The sequence below is a fragment of the Carcharhinus amblyrhynchos genome, chromosome 5 (genome assembly GCF_965287045.1).
Source record: "Carcharhinus amblyrhynchos chromosome 5, sCarAmb.v2.hapA, whole genome shotgun sequence".
Classification (NCBI taxonomy): Eukaryota; Metazoa; Chordata; class Chondrichthyes; order Carcharhiniformes; family Carcharhinidae; genus Carcharhinus; species Carcharhinus amblyrhynchos.
The window spans coordinates 116120178-116134779 of NC_137328.1; the positions used below are offsets into that span (position 1 = coordinate 116120178).

A 14602-nucleotide genomic window follows, 5' to 3' on the forward strand; every position below is an offset into this window, starting at 1 on the left:
CAGTGGTTCGCACTGCTGCCTCATGGTGCCAGGGACCTGAGTTCAATTCAGGACTCGGGTGCCTGCCTGTGTGGAGTTTGCACATTCTCCCCATGTCTGCCTGGCTTTCCTCCAGGTGCTCCGGTTTCCTCCCGCACTCCAAAGATATGTAGATTAGGCTGATTGGCCGTGATAAATTGCCCCTTAGTGTTAGGGGCATGAGGAGGGTAAATAAATGGGGTTACGAGGATGGGACCTGGGTGGGACTGTTGTTGGTGCAGAATCGATGGGCCAAATGACCTCCTTCTGCACTGTGGATTCTATGAACCACATGCAACCACTAGGTGGCATCATATGCAGATATGGAGCTTCCATACAGACATCAACTCCCAAATTAAAGTCTTCACCATTTATGGCATCATCCTCCCCCCACCCCCAACCCTTCCCAATTGCCTACGTGGTCTGACAAACTGTCGCAACTTTCCCAATTTAAATACGGAGATCAAAATCATTTTCTATGTGACCGTCTCAAAATCTTGCCACTCATACCGTCGCCCTCCAAGGCCAGACTCTAAGGCTTATCCAGGCTGTTCATATCATCAATGTCTTCTTTAGCCCAACCTCATATTACCAAGACCAGCCACTTCCTAATTAATATCATCACCCACCACCATCCCTCTTGTTGCTAAAACCTTTGATATTCTAATGCTGTCCGCGGCAACCTCCTGTTGTTCCAAGCTCCTTAAGTACCAGCTCATCTAAAGCTCGGCTGCCTGTATCCCATCCTGCACCAAGCCTAACTCATTTATCACTCTTGACCTCCTGGACCCATTGAAAATTTATAACCTCTACTCCAGTATGAATATCACGGAATCATAGAAACCCTTCAGTGCAAAAGGAGGCCTTTCAACCCTTTGAGCCTGCACTGACAACAACCCCTCTATTCCTTTAACGCTGCATATTTAAAGTTTATTTACTAGTGTCACAGGCAGGCTTACATTAACACTGCAATGAAGTTATTGTGAAAATCCCCGACTCGCCGCACTCCGGCGCCTGATCAGATACACCAATTTAGTGTTGCCAATCAACCTAACCTGCACGTTTTTGGACGTGTGGGAGGAAACCAGAGCACCCGCAGGAAACCCACGCAAACATGGGGAGAATGTCCAAACTCCACACAGGCAGTGACCCGAGGCAGGATTTGAACCCGAGTCCCTGGCACTGTTTAGGCTCATAGCTTTGGAATTCCTTCCGTATACCTCATCGTATCTTCAATCTTCTCTCCCGCTTTACAACGCTCATTGAAACCTACCTCTTTTAATCCAGGTCACTGAGTGTCTTTGAGACAGAGATAGATAAGAGGATCAGGGGTTATGGGGAAAAGGCAGGAGAATAGGGATGAGAAAAAAAAAATCAGCCATGATTGAATGGAGGAGCAGACTTGATGGGCTGAGTGGCCTAATTCTGCGCCTATATCTTACGGGCTTATGGTCTATGATGTTAATCACCGATATCAATATCTCCTCATGTGGCCTGAATCAGATTTTGTTTGGTAACAGTCCTCTGAAGCACCTTGAGACATTTTACCACATCAAAGACGCTATATAAATGCAAGGTGTTGTTGTAAACTCCATTCTTTTTATTTCTCTATTTCTGCTTTAGGTTTATTCCCATCACCACATGCACCAGTGTACACAGCCACAAAACATGGCGTGGTGGGATTCACAAGGTCTATCGCAGTGAGTACATTCTTTTCTCCCAGTCTCATTGGTGCAGTGGTGGCCATGTTTTTAGATGCCTTCAAGCCTGTTGTCTCGATACACAACTTCTTGCACTAAGTGATGAAAAGGGGAGGCGATGGCCCAGTGGTATTATCGCAAGACTGTTAATCCAGAAACTTAGCTAATGTTCTGGGTACCGGCGTTCGGTGCCGCCATGGCAGACAGCGGAATTTGAATTCAATAAAAAATATCTGGAATTAAGAATCTACTGGTGACCATGAAATCAATGTCGGGAAAACCCAACTGGTTCACTAATGCCCCTTTAGGGAAGGAAATCTGCCGTCCTTATCTGGTCTGGCCTACTTGTGACTCCAGAGACACAGCAGTGTGGTTGACTGTCCTCTGAAATGGCCCAGCAAGCCATTCAGTTCAAGAGTAATTGGGATGGGCAATAAATTCTGGCCAGCTAGTGACACCCAAGTCCCAGAGATGAATAAAAAAAATGGACCTTTCCACTCACCTGGTCAGCAGAGAGTTAAGCTTTCTGCATTTTGACCTCAACCATCACTCATGACAAAGATCTGTCACTGTGAGGAAGAAGGATTGTCTGAAGGGAATTAATGAACCATTGTTAACCAAGGAAGTTAAGGATGGTATTAGACTGAAAGAAAAAAAACACCACACAATGTGTCAAAGATTAATGGTAAGCCTGAGGATAGGGAAAGGTATAAAACCAACAGAAGATGATCAGGAAAATAAGGAGGGGGAATATTATGAGGATAAACTAGCAAGTACTGTAAAAAGAATTTAAAGATAATTCGTAGTGTCACACGGACGCTTACATTAACACTGCAATGAAGTTACTGTGACCACTTGATTTATCATTGTCACATGTGTTAGCAGACAATGAAAAGTATTTTTTTTTGCATGCCATACTGACAAAACATATCGTTCATAGAGAAGGAAAGGAGAGGGTGCAGAATGTCATGTTACAGTTATAGCTAGGGTGTCCAGAAAGATCAACTTAATGTGAGATAGGCCCATTCAAAAGTTTGATGGCAGCAGGGAAGAAGCTGTTCTTGAGTCGGTTGGTATGTGTTCTCAAACTTTTGTATCTTTTTCCCGACGGAAGAAGGTGGAAGAGAGAACGTCCAGGGTGCTTGGAGTCCTTAATTATGCTGGCTGCTTTGCCGATGCAGCGAGAAGTGGAGACAGAGCCAATGGATGGGAGGCTGGTCTGCATGATGGATTGGGCTACATTCACGACCTTTTGCGGTCTTAGGCAGAGCAGAAGCCATACCAAGCTGTGATACAACCAGAAAGAATGCTTTCTATGGTGCATCTGTAAATGTTGGTGAGAGTCGTAGCTGACATGCCAAATTTCCTTTGTCTTCTGAGAAAGTAGTGGTGTTGGTGGGCTTTCTTAATAATAATGTCAGCATGGTGGGCCAGGACAGGTTGTTGGTAATCTGGACACCTAAAAACTTTAAGCTTTCGACCTTTTCAAATCCCCTCATTGCCACACTCTGGCACCTGTTTGGGTTCCACTGAGGAAGAATTCAGCGTGGCCAATGCAATTAACAAGTACATCTTTCGGACTGTGGGAGGAAACCAGAGCACCCGAAGGAAACCCAGACAGACACGGGGGAGAACGTGCAGACTCTGCACAGACAGTGACCCAAGCCGGGGATCGTATCCGGGTCCCTGGTGCTGTGAGGCAGCAGTGTTAACCAATATGTGCTTGTTCTTGTTTCTCTGCGCACAAGGTGCACTCAGCAGAACCGCAGTGTCTGGCGAATGTTAACTCTGCAGTGGCTTCCTTTTCAGGCAACATCAAAGTCCTTGGACTATGGAGTTCGGATCAACACAATTTGCCCAGCCTTTGTTGCTACACCACTTCTGGACTCTGTCAATTCTGAGCAAATTATGGGAAAGTATTATATATTCAAGGATGCTGTCCAAAACCTGATTGAACACTACGGAATACTGGAGTAAGTATAGTTTTAGGGATGAAAATGTAACGTAATGAAACTTATATGGGGAGGCGGTGGCATAGCAGTATTGCCACTGGGTTAGTGATCCAGCAACCCAGGGTAATGCTCTGGGGATCTGGTTTCGAATCCCACCGTGGCAGATGGTGAAATTTGATATTTGAAAACCCAGGGGGTGGGTGGGGGCGCAATTATCCCGGGAGACTCAAGGGGGAGCCATGCTCCCTGCACGCACCACAGCCTCCACGCATCTGAGGTTGCCAGATTTCCGACGTCATCAGCTCCGTGCCAGAACTTGCCACAAAGCTGAATAAATTATAGTCATGGCGACCTGGGACCTGGGACAGAGGTCTCTGAGCCCGCTGGCCTCTCCAGTACCTTCCCCGCCCCCTCCGACCACGAAGAGTGTTTCACTCAAGTGGGTTTAACAATAACTCCCATGACCCGGGATCTGACAGCCCAACCCCGCTGGTTTGAAGGGGGCGCCATGGAGACCCCGCAAGAGGTCGCGAGTAAGGGATGGGTGCCCCCCTGGGCATTGCCAGCTTGACCATGCCAGCCTGACCCCCTCCCCCCTCTCCCCCAGCACAGCCCAGGGGGGCACCTTGGCACTGCCCACCGGAGATGGGGCCAAAGGGGGCGGGGCCTAATTGGGGTGGAGCTGCTGGGCGGTGGGGGTGGGGGTCCTGCTGCCACTCTGCAGCCGGGTATGGTGACAGAGGGAGGGAGGCCAGTGATCGAGGTGGGGTATCGGGGCATCACCGCGATAGATCTTTGCCCTTGAGGGAGGGAAATCTGCCGTCCTTACCCGCTCCGGTGGACGTGTGACTCCAGAGCCACAGCAATGTGGCTGAGTGCCTGGATCAGGACTCTCACCCGCCCTCCCCCCCACACACACACATAGCATCATGCAGTCACACCCACTCACACAGGGGGTGGGGGTGAGTGTGTGAGCACCCTGAGACTGGGAGTGAGCTGGGCAAATGGCAGGATTTTACGGCCTTGCTCATTCTGAAGCCCCTCGAGGCCAACGGACCTTTCCATGGTGTACCCCTCACCCGCTTTGATTCCATTTTTGGTGGTGTGGTAAAATTCTGGCTATGTGCAAGCTCACCCATTTATAAAACTCTGCTTTATTTATTACTTAATGTTGTTTTGCTCAGCAAGTTGTTTCTTTTCATACTTCAGTTTGCTTTTTGAAATTCGTGTTCAACGTTGCGCTAAACCAACATATCTGGAACTGTATTCTTTGAGTTTGAAGCTTTGAACATAAGAACATAAGAAATAGGAGCAGGAGTAGGCCATCCAGCCCTTCGAGCCTGCCCCGCCATTTAATAAGATCATGGCTGATCTGTCGTGGCTCAGTTCCACATTCCCGCCCTCTCCCCATAACCCTTAATCCCCTCGCTTATCAAAAACCCATCAACCCGCGTCTTAAAAATATTTAGCGAGGCAGCCTCCACCACTTCAACGGGCAGAGAATTCCAGAGATTCACCACCCTTTGAGTGAAGAAGTTCCTCCTCAACTCCGTTCTAAACCGCACCCCCTTTATCTTGAGGCTGTGCCCCCTAGTCCTACTGTCCTTTCTGAGCGGGAAGAGTCTCTCCACCTCTATCCTATCCATCCCATTCATCATCTTATATGTCTCAATGAGATCTCCCCTCATTTTTCTAAACTCTAACGAGTACAAGCCTAGTTTATTCAGCCTCTCCTCATAGCTCAACCCCCTCAACTCCGGTATCAGCCTAGTAAACCTCCTCTGCACTCCCTCCAAGGCCAAAATATCCTTGCGTAAGTGCGGCGACCAAAACTGCACACAGTACTCCAGCTGCAGCCTCACCAATGCCCTATACAGCTGCAGCAAGACCTCCCTACTTTTATATTCAATCCCCCTCGCTATGAAGGCCAGCATCCCATTCGCCTTCCTGACCACCTGCTGCACCTGCAAGCTGGGTTTTTGCGACTCATGCACAAGGACCCCGAGGTCCCTCTGCACCGTCGCCTGCTGCTGATGATACTGGTTGGGGAAAAGATGGGAAATGACGCAACCAGCATCAACAACTTGCCTTGGGCGGCACGGTAGCGCAGTGGTTAGCAGCGCTGCCTCACAGAGCCAGGGACCCCGGTCCGATTCCCAGCTTGGGTCACTGTCTGTGTGAAGCTTGCACAATTTTTTCCCCCCCCTGTCCGTGTGGGTTTCCTCCAGGGGCCTCTCGCAGTCAAAAGCTGTGTAGGTTAGGTGGATTGGTCATGCAAAATCGCCCCTTCATGCCTCAAGATAGGTAGGTTGGGTGGATTGGCCATAAGAAATTTATGGGTAGCGGGGATGGGGTGGGGAAGAAGGTCAAGGTGGGGTGCTCTGTCAGGGAGCTGGTGCAGACTTGATGGGCCGAATGGCCTCTTCTGCACTGTAGGGGTTCTATGATTTGGTACCTTCAATGTAAAAAAGTGCCCCATGGTTGTTCACAAGAACATAATCAGGCAGGAACAGCACGGTGACACAGTGGTTAGCACTGTTGCCTCACAGCACCAGGGACCGAGATTCGATTCCTAGCTTGGGTCACAGCCTGTGCGGAGTCTTCTGTGTCCTCCAGGTGCTCCGGTTTCCTCCCATGGTCTAAAGATGCGCAGGTTAGGTACACTGGCCACGCTAAATTGTGTCTTAGTGTCCCGGGATGCGCAGGTTAGAGGGTAAATAGGTGGGACTGTGGGGATGGAATCTGGGCGGGATTGTTGTCAGTGACGGCTCAATGAGCTGAATGGCACCGTAAGGATTCTTTTATGATCTGTCGACAAATGACCAAAGGGATGGTCTCAGAGTTTTAAGGAGCCTCGTAAAAGATAAGAAGGAGGTGGATCATTTTAACGATGGGATACACAGCCGAAGGCGAGCTCACCAGTGGAAAGGAGCAGGGAATGGGTAAAGCACGAGAGGCCAGAACTGGAGGAATGCCGAGTTATCAGACTGTTAAAAGTCTGTCACCAAAAGAGAAAACGCTGGAAAATCTCAGCAGGTCTGGCAGCATCTGTAAGGAGAGAAAAGAGCTGACGTTTCGAGTCCAGGTGATCCTTTGTCAAAGCTAAAAGGTGTAGAAAGTGGGGGATATTTATACTGCAGGGGGGCTGGGGGGAATGAAAGATGAGTCAAAGCCACAGAAACCAGAGGAAAAGACTGTCAATGGCGGTCCACAGAGAGAATAAAAGGACGTGAACGGCCAAACAGCAGAGAAGCTGAGTCGAGAGCTGTGACAGCTGAAGATACTGGGGGAGGGAGGAATGGACGGGGCAGAGGTAAGATTTAGAAAAGGGGAAGGAAAGCGGGAGAGAAGGTAAGGGGGGGGGGATAAAGTAGGGGGAAAGAGTTGTGGGGGGGAGAAAAATGAAGGAAGACAATAAAGAAATATAAGGTAGAGAACAGTAAAAATTTAAACAAAATACAATGAAAACAAAGGGGGAGAGGTGGGGTAGAGCAAATCACCTGCAGTTGTTGAATTGGATGTTAAGACTGAAAGGCTGTAAAGTGCCTAGCCGGAAGATGAGATGCTGTTCCTCCAGTTTGCATTGAGCTTCGCTGGAACACCGCAGCAGGCCAAGAACGTACATGTGGGCATGGGAGCAGGATTGTATGTTGAAATGGTAAGCAACAGGAAGGTCAGGGCCCTGACTGCGCACAGACCGAAGATGCTCAGCAAGGTGACCATTCAGCCTACGCTTGGTCTCTCCGAGATAGAGGAGACCACATTGGGGGCAGCGAGTGTAATTCACCAAATTGAAAGAGGTGCAAGCGAATCGCCGCTTAACCTGGAATGAATGTTTTGGACCTTGGATGGTGAGCGTAGAAGAGGTAAAGGGAAGGTGCCATGAGTGATACAAGAGGGGTTGGGTATGGTGGAGGAGTGGACTAGGTTATCCCAGAGAGAACGGCCTCTGGGGAATGCTAACAGAGGGAGTGAAGGGAAGATGTGTTTGGAGGTGGCATCATGCTGGAGTTGGCCAGAATGGTGGAGGATTATGCTTTGCGTGTGGCTTTTATCTGGCTTTATTCCAGTGGTTTTATCCAGTTAAAAGATCACTTACTGGTGTCACAAGTAGGCTTACATTAACACTGCGATTAAGTTACTGTGGAACTCTCCTAGACACCACACTCCGATGCCAGTTTGGGTATACTGAGAGAGAATTTAACATGGCCTATGCACCTAACCAGCACATCTTTCGGACTGAGGGAGGAAACAGGAGCACCCAGAGGAAACCCACGCAGACACGGGGAGAACGTGCAGAGTCCACACAGATAGTGAGCCAAGCTGGGAATCAAACCCGGGTCCCTAGCGTGATTAGGGGCCCTGAGGAGGGATTGGAACACAACAATCAGATCTTAAAATTGAGGCATTGCAGGACCGGGAGCCAATCCAAACTGGCAATTGCTGGGGCGATGGCTGAATGGGATGTGAAACAGGACGGGTGATGGAGTTGGGCATGAGTTGAGTCTGGAAGATGGGGCTGATAGCCAGAGGAACATGGATGCAGCATGCACCTCTAATAAGGTTCCTTACCTCAGTGAGCAGAAAACTAGCCAGTGATCACATCTGAGCATAACATCACATCTTGGGGCTTTGTCATTGACTGCGTGTTCAATGGTATTGACCTTGACTTGGTTCTGTGATGATTCCATTTGGTTCAAATTAGATCCATGCTGTGGAGTAATGATATCTAGAGCTGCAGGCAACCCTAATGTAATAATTCTTGTTCACCAGTTAAAACCACACATTTCTTTCCAGGAGAAGGCTCTACAGAGGCTTGCAGCCTCGTGGCCAGCAGATCCCAGAGGGAGGCAGTAGCACAGTGGTATTGTCACTGGACATTCACTACCCTCTGGCTGAAGAAATTTCTCCTCACCTCAGTTTACCCCTTATCCTCCAGCTATGACCCCTAGTTCTGGACTCCCCCATCACTGGGAACATTCTTTCTGAATCTACCCTGTCTAAGCCTGTTGGAATTTTAGAAGTTTCTATGAGATCGCCTCTCAGCCTTCCAGATTCCAGTGGACATAATCAATGAGATCAAGATTGATCTGATGTGATAATCCTCACTTTCCTATCTTATCCCCATAACCGTCGATTCCCTTACTGATTAAAAATCTGTCTGTCTCAACCTTAACACTCCAGCCTCTACAGGCCTCTGTGGTAAAGAATTCCACAGGTTATGTTCTCCTGTTTCTTCTTATTTCCCCACCAGAGGGTATAGTTTCTCTGTACCCACTCTATCAAATCCTTCTCAGCATTGACAACGCCACAGCCAGATCACCCCTCATTCTCTTGTATTTAAGGAGATGCCCCTAATGGCGCATTGGCACCAGCACCAGGGTCTCAGGTTCGATTCCCAGCTTGGATCACAGTCTGTGTGGAGTTTACACGTTCTCCCCGTGTCTGTGTGAGTTTCCTCCCACAGTTCAAAAGACGTGCTAGTTAGGTGCATTGGCAAGACTAAATCTTCCCTCCGTGTACCCGGAGTGTGAACACTAGGGGGTTTTCACAGTAACTTCATTGCATTGTTAATGTAAGACTACTTGTGACACGAATAAACTTTAAACTGCTGGTGCATGTAGAAATGTTTACAAAGAAACCCAGTTTTAAAGGGAGTCCGTGGCCTTGTGGTATTATCACTGGACCTATTAATCCAGAAACTCAGCTTGTGTTCTGGGGACCCAGGTTCAAATCCTGCCAGGGCAGATGGTAGAATTTTAATTTAATTAAAATAAATCTGGAATTAAGAATCTGTGGATGACCATGAAACCATTGCCGATTGTCAGAAAAACCCATCTGGTTCACAGATGTCCTACAGGGAAGGAAATCTGCTGTCCTTACCTGGTCTGGCCTACATGTAACTCCCAGAGCCACAGCAATGTGGTTGGCTCTCAACTACCCTCCAAGGGCAACTCGGGATGGGCTATAAACGCTGACCAAGCCAGCGAGGCCCATGTGAATTTTAAAAAACACTAAAATCGAAATGTTGTGGTTTGCAGACCATCGTTAATCGTTCAGGGACTGATGAAAATAATCGAAGATGAGGAACTGAACGGGGCAGTGATGAAGATAACCAAGACGAAGGGAATCCACTTTGAGGTCTACGAGACCATGTTGAAGCAGCCAGAAGTGAAATAAAGCGTGTCCTGCCCGTGATACTACAGTGCCAATCCTGCCAATGACGCAGTTTGCAAATTCTGAGTTCCCTCTATGAACACTCAGAGTGAAAATAAAACCCTTGCAGCTGAAACTGTGCCTTCACACAAATGCCCAATGGCCACAAGTTGCTCATTTTCCTGAATATCTTTTTGCCCTGGCCTGCATAAAGCATATTAACCTTTTATTTCTTTAAATTATTTAATTCCATTTTTATAATCAAAAGGGACTTGCAACATGAAATAATTGTGCATTTTGCACAATTATAGTTTAGACGGACACTGAGGAGCTTAAAATCGCAACGCTTTTTTTCCCCCAATTTCCAAGACTTTTTAAACAAATAATATTATCATACATTGTATTATTTTCTAATTTTTTTTATCCATAGGTAGGCTTTTCTTTTGGTGTTTTCTGGGCTGAATTTTAAGTCCCAAAAATTGGTGGATTGGGGTCAGAACACATGCTAAAATTCTGAATACTTGAATGCCAACCCCACTTCCAGACTTTGCTGAGGTAGGACAAGGGCAAGAAGGCCAATAATCTCACAGGAGGTGAGCTGACCTTTTAAATATTGGCAGGGTTGACGAGTCCAGCCTTGGTTGGCTAGGTTTCCCAGTTGTTGGGCATACCTGATAACTCAAAGGAGGCATGGAAATCTTCAGGGAGAAAGCAAGTGTATTTATAGCACTGCTTGTGGGCTAAGAGTAACCAGAATGCTTCATTGCATCCATGGGCCTTACTTGCCTATTCCAAAGTCCCCTCCTGCCCGCCTGAAGGTTAAATCAGCCAATCAGGCTGAGCTTTGAGCAGGGAAACCTGTCAATGACAGTAGACGCATTTTCAGATATTCCTGAATCCTCTGCACCTGTTTATATCCAGACCTCTCTTTCTATTCTGTTCTTGCCCCATTGTTTAGCTCAAGTGCAATGAGCCAAAACAATGTCTTTCTAGGCTTTATGATTCCTTATCATGGCAATGTTCTTTTTAATTAATTTGCGGGGAGGTGTGCCACTGGCTAGGCCAGCATTTATTGCCCATCCCTTGAGAAAGTGGTGCTGATTTGCCTTCTTGAGCTGCTGCAGTGTAACAGTGCTGTAAGGGAGTGAGTATTAAATTCATAGAAGCTCTGCCCTGCAGTTGGAGACCATTTGGCCATCGAGTCTGTATCAACCACAACCCCTATTCCCTTAACCCACATTTTCCTTGCTAATCTCCCCAACACTAGGGTCAATTTAACACGTCCAATCAACCTAACCCACGCATCTTTGGACTATGGGAGTAAACTGGAGCACCTGGAGGAAACCCACGCAGAGGGTGGGAGAATGTGCGAACTCCACACAAACAGTGACCGAGGCTGGAATTGAACCTGGGTCCCTGGCGCTGTGAGGCAGCAATGGTAACCACTTTGCCACCGTCAGCCCAACATCATCAGTTTCAAGTTCACACACTGACAGGGGGAACGGTCGGGCCCTTCTCCGACCCTCCTGCTGTGTGACCTCTGTACCTTGGAAAAGTGGTGTAGGACCTGACCTACCTGGGCTTCACCTGGTCTCGGCCTAGCGCAGGGATCTGCCAGGGCTCTTGTTTGGAGTTGCTTGGGGCGGAAAGGTGAACTACGAGTACCCTCCACAAAGTCTCAGGGCCTTTAAGATTCAGTAGGACACGGTGTACAGAGCCTATCAAGATGGAGAAGAATCCATGTTGAAGGAAAAGTGCACGTGGTAGCCAAAGATTTCCTGATGGGATCTAGAGGATCATCCAGGTCATAGATCTGTCCTTCCCCTACCCACCGCACCCCCCCCCCCCCCCCCCCCCCGCCCCCAAACCTATCAGGCAGCCTCTCCTAACCCTGGGCATTGTTCAGGTTTGGCCTGGTGGGAAAACTACCACTGCTCAGCCAGGCCTCAGGCTAGAGTTGCACATCAGGCCCCACTGGCGTCATCCAGCTCCGTTGATATGTTTAAAGAAGCCCGTGCTTTGCTACCTGAAATTTAAAATTCCTTTCAGTTAAATTGGGAAGGGGGTAGAATGGGAAAGTAGCCCACCTCCCAATCTGTTCAAAACTTCCCTCCCTGCTCTGCCTGGGTGGGCAAACTTAAAAATGAGGCTTGGAGCTTTTGAAACATTTTTTGTCGAGGATGCAAAGTTTTATTTTTACACATTTAGAATTGCAATATCGTGTTTCTCAGTTTGAAAGCCATTCTCACTTTGGAACCAAAGATTATTGAGGTTAATCTATTATCAAAAGCTGCTAAAAATAACTTAAGGCAATGTGTATGTATTAAAGGAGTACGGAAGTGGGCTTGACACTTTAAAAGATGGCGTCACCCTTTGTGGTTACTCCTTCTGCCACCCCCCGGTGCATTGTCCATGAGCAGCGGTATAGTTTGTTGCAACTTAATGCCTCAGAACCAAGCCCCACAAATAGTCTGGTATGCACTCAATGTTCAAGCTGTAAAACTAGTGAAATCTGTAGGTTCACAGGCCCGCCATTTTCCAGGCAACTACAGGTTCTCCGGCAGCTTGTTTCGCTTCTCCCCCCCCCCTCCCTCTCTTCATCCAACACCCTTGACTCACTGCGACCTTGTCAGTGACACCCATCACTTTTGTGATTACTGCCCCATTGGAGCTATGATGTTGGGGCAGGAAGGAAGGTTTCCACTTGCTGCAAATTCAATGGATGGGATTTTCCAGCCACACTCACCGCATGACTGGAAAATCCTGCCCGATATCAACAGGCCTTTGCATGGTCCTGTCCTGCCTGCTACAACCGTCACGGGTTTTTTTTTATTATGTTGCTATGAAATAACATTGCTTTCAACTTTAAATAGGAACTGATATATTATACTCCACCAGTGACTTCAGAGTGACCTGAGGAGGCTTAGCAAGACAGGTGCTGAATTCCTGTTTGGAGGGCCTCTCGCCTCAGGATAAGAGGCTGGATGTTTTGAACTGAGATGAGGAGAAATTTCCTCGTTTGGGGGTGGGGAGGGGGAGGGGATTGGGGCGGTGTTGGTGGGGGGAGGTTTGTTGGTCATTGGCGTTCTCCATCTAGAGGGCCAGAGATTCATAGATTCTATTCATAGAACTCTGCAGTGCAGAAAGAGACCCTTCGGCCCATCGAGTCTGCACCGAACACAATCCCACCCAGGCCCTATCCCCATATCCCTACATATTTTACCCATTAATCCCTCTAACCTACGCATCCCAGGACACTAAGGGACAATTTCTTAGCATGGCCTACATTCCTGCTGTTTGGGCTCTAGGGGAATTACGGAACATGGGAATCAGTGGAAAACTAAGGTCAACGGTCGGGCATGAAGTCATTGGAAGGTGGTATAGTGTTAAAGGGGCCCAAGGGCCTATTCCTCATCCTATTTCTTATGTTCGTTGTCACATCCGATCCCTTTAACTTTCCCAATGGGCAGCTCAGGTGAAAATTTCCCCCTTGGATCTGCATTCAGGTGGTAAGGTGCACGGACATTTCACATGCACTTTTCAGGGAACGGTATGGATCTGGGAATGTTAGAAACTTGGCAACCTTGAGGGGCCAAGACTCAGTCCCCAAACACCATCGTTCTACTTGTGAAAAAAAACTCAAGTAAAAAGTGCTTTCATTGCAATAAGGTTGTGCAATCTCAACGACTGTAAATTTGTGTGGATCATTGAGCATTATTAAAGCAACTTGCCATGGTTACATTGCTATTGTGGTTCCAAATTTCAGAATACCAGTACCTCTGAGGGAGCAGGAAAGGGTTTAAAACAGGGATAGAGGAGAGGCAGACTTTGTGTGCAGAGCTTATAAAGAGAGGGAGAGGGTCAGAATTTGGGAGAAGGAATGTGCAGATCATGCCAGTCTCACAAAGACAAGTTGTGCCAAGAGGCAATGCCACGAGGCATTGATGGGACATCGCCTGGCTATGTCTTTCACCACCCCCCCCCCCCCCCCCGGGGGGCTGTGCTCACCTTTACTCCCCTGGATGATCCCCTTGACAGGTTCATGTCCTTATCGAACCCGTTGCAAGCTGCATCGGCACGGTTTGAGAATATGCTAGGGGCTCGCTATCTGGCGGGGGGATGTTTAATAATATAAAAATGTCATGAAAGATATTTAAATCCGGTTCGCACCTGTTGTGGGCCTGCGCCAGATTACAATGCCGGTGAGAGGTGGAGAAATTCAGAAATCGTAATCTCACCGGATTTCACCATCCCCTCCACCGGCATTGCTGCAGACGGTGAACGCAGATTCAAGATTGCCCCAACTTGCCTGCCTTCCCATAGAAGATGCAAATACCATCCCAGAGATGATGATTGTAAATCAAGAGATGAAAGGGAGAAACTTAAAGCAATTATAATTGTCAGGGCAAGGTGAGCACGGTACAGTGGTTAGCACTGCTGCTTCACAGCTCCAGGGAGCTGGGTTCAATTCCCAACTCGGGTCACTGTCTGTGTGGAGTTTGCACATTCTCCCCATGTCTGTGTGGGTTTCCTCCAGGTGCTCTGGTTTCTCCCACAGCCCGAAGGTGTGCGAGTTAGGTGGATTGGCCATGCTAAAATTGTCCCTTAGTATCCTGCAATACCTAGGTTAAAGGGATTAGTGGGTAAGATATGTGGGGGTATGGGGGTAGGGCCTGGGTGGGATTGTGGTTGGTGCAGACTTGATGAGCCGAATGGCCTCTCTCTGTACTGTAGGGTTGTAGAATATTGTAGAATAAAGGTTGACCAATACTCATG

At 48.0% G+C, this 14602-nt stretch overlaps 1 protein-coding gene across 1 annotated transcript in view; it reads left to right on the forward strand.

The window, feature by feature from the left end:
• The window catches only part of hpgd (15-hydroxyprostaglandin dehydrogenase), a 65655-nt gene extending 53995 nt beyond the window's left edge, over positions 1 to 11660 (forward strand). Inside the window, exons 5-7 of the mRNA XM_080189453.1 lie at positions 1642 to 1718; positions 3528 to 3691; positions 9712 to 11660. Of these exons, the coding sequence (XP_080045579.1) occupies positions 1642 to 1718; positions 3528 to 3691; positions 9712 to 9850 (380 nt within the window). The 3' untranslated portion in view covers positions 9851 to 11660. The remainder of the gene's footprint in view (positions 1 to 1641; positions 1719 to 3527; positions 3692 to 9711) is intronic.
• Positions 11661 to 14602: the final 2942 nt, after the last annotated feature.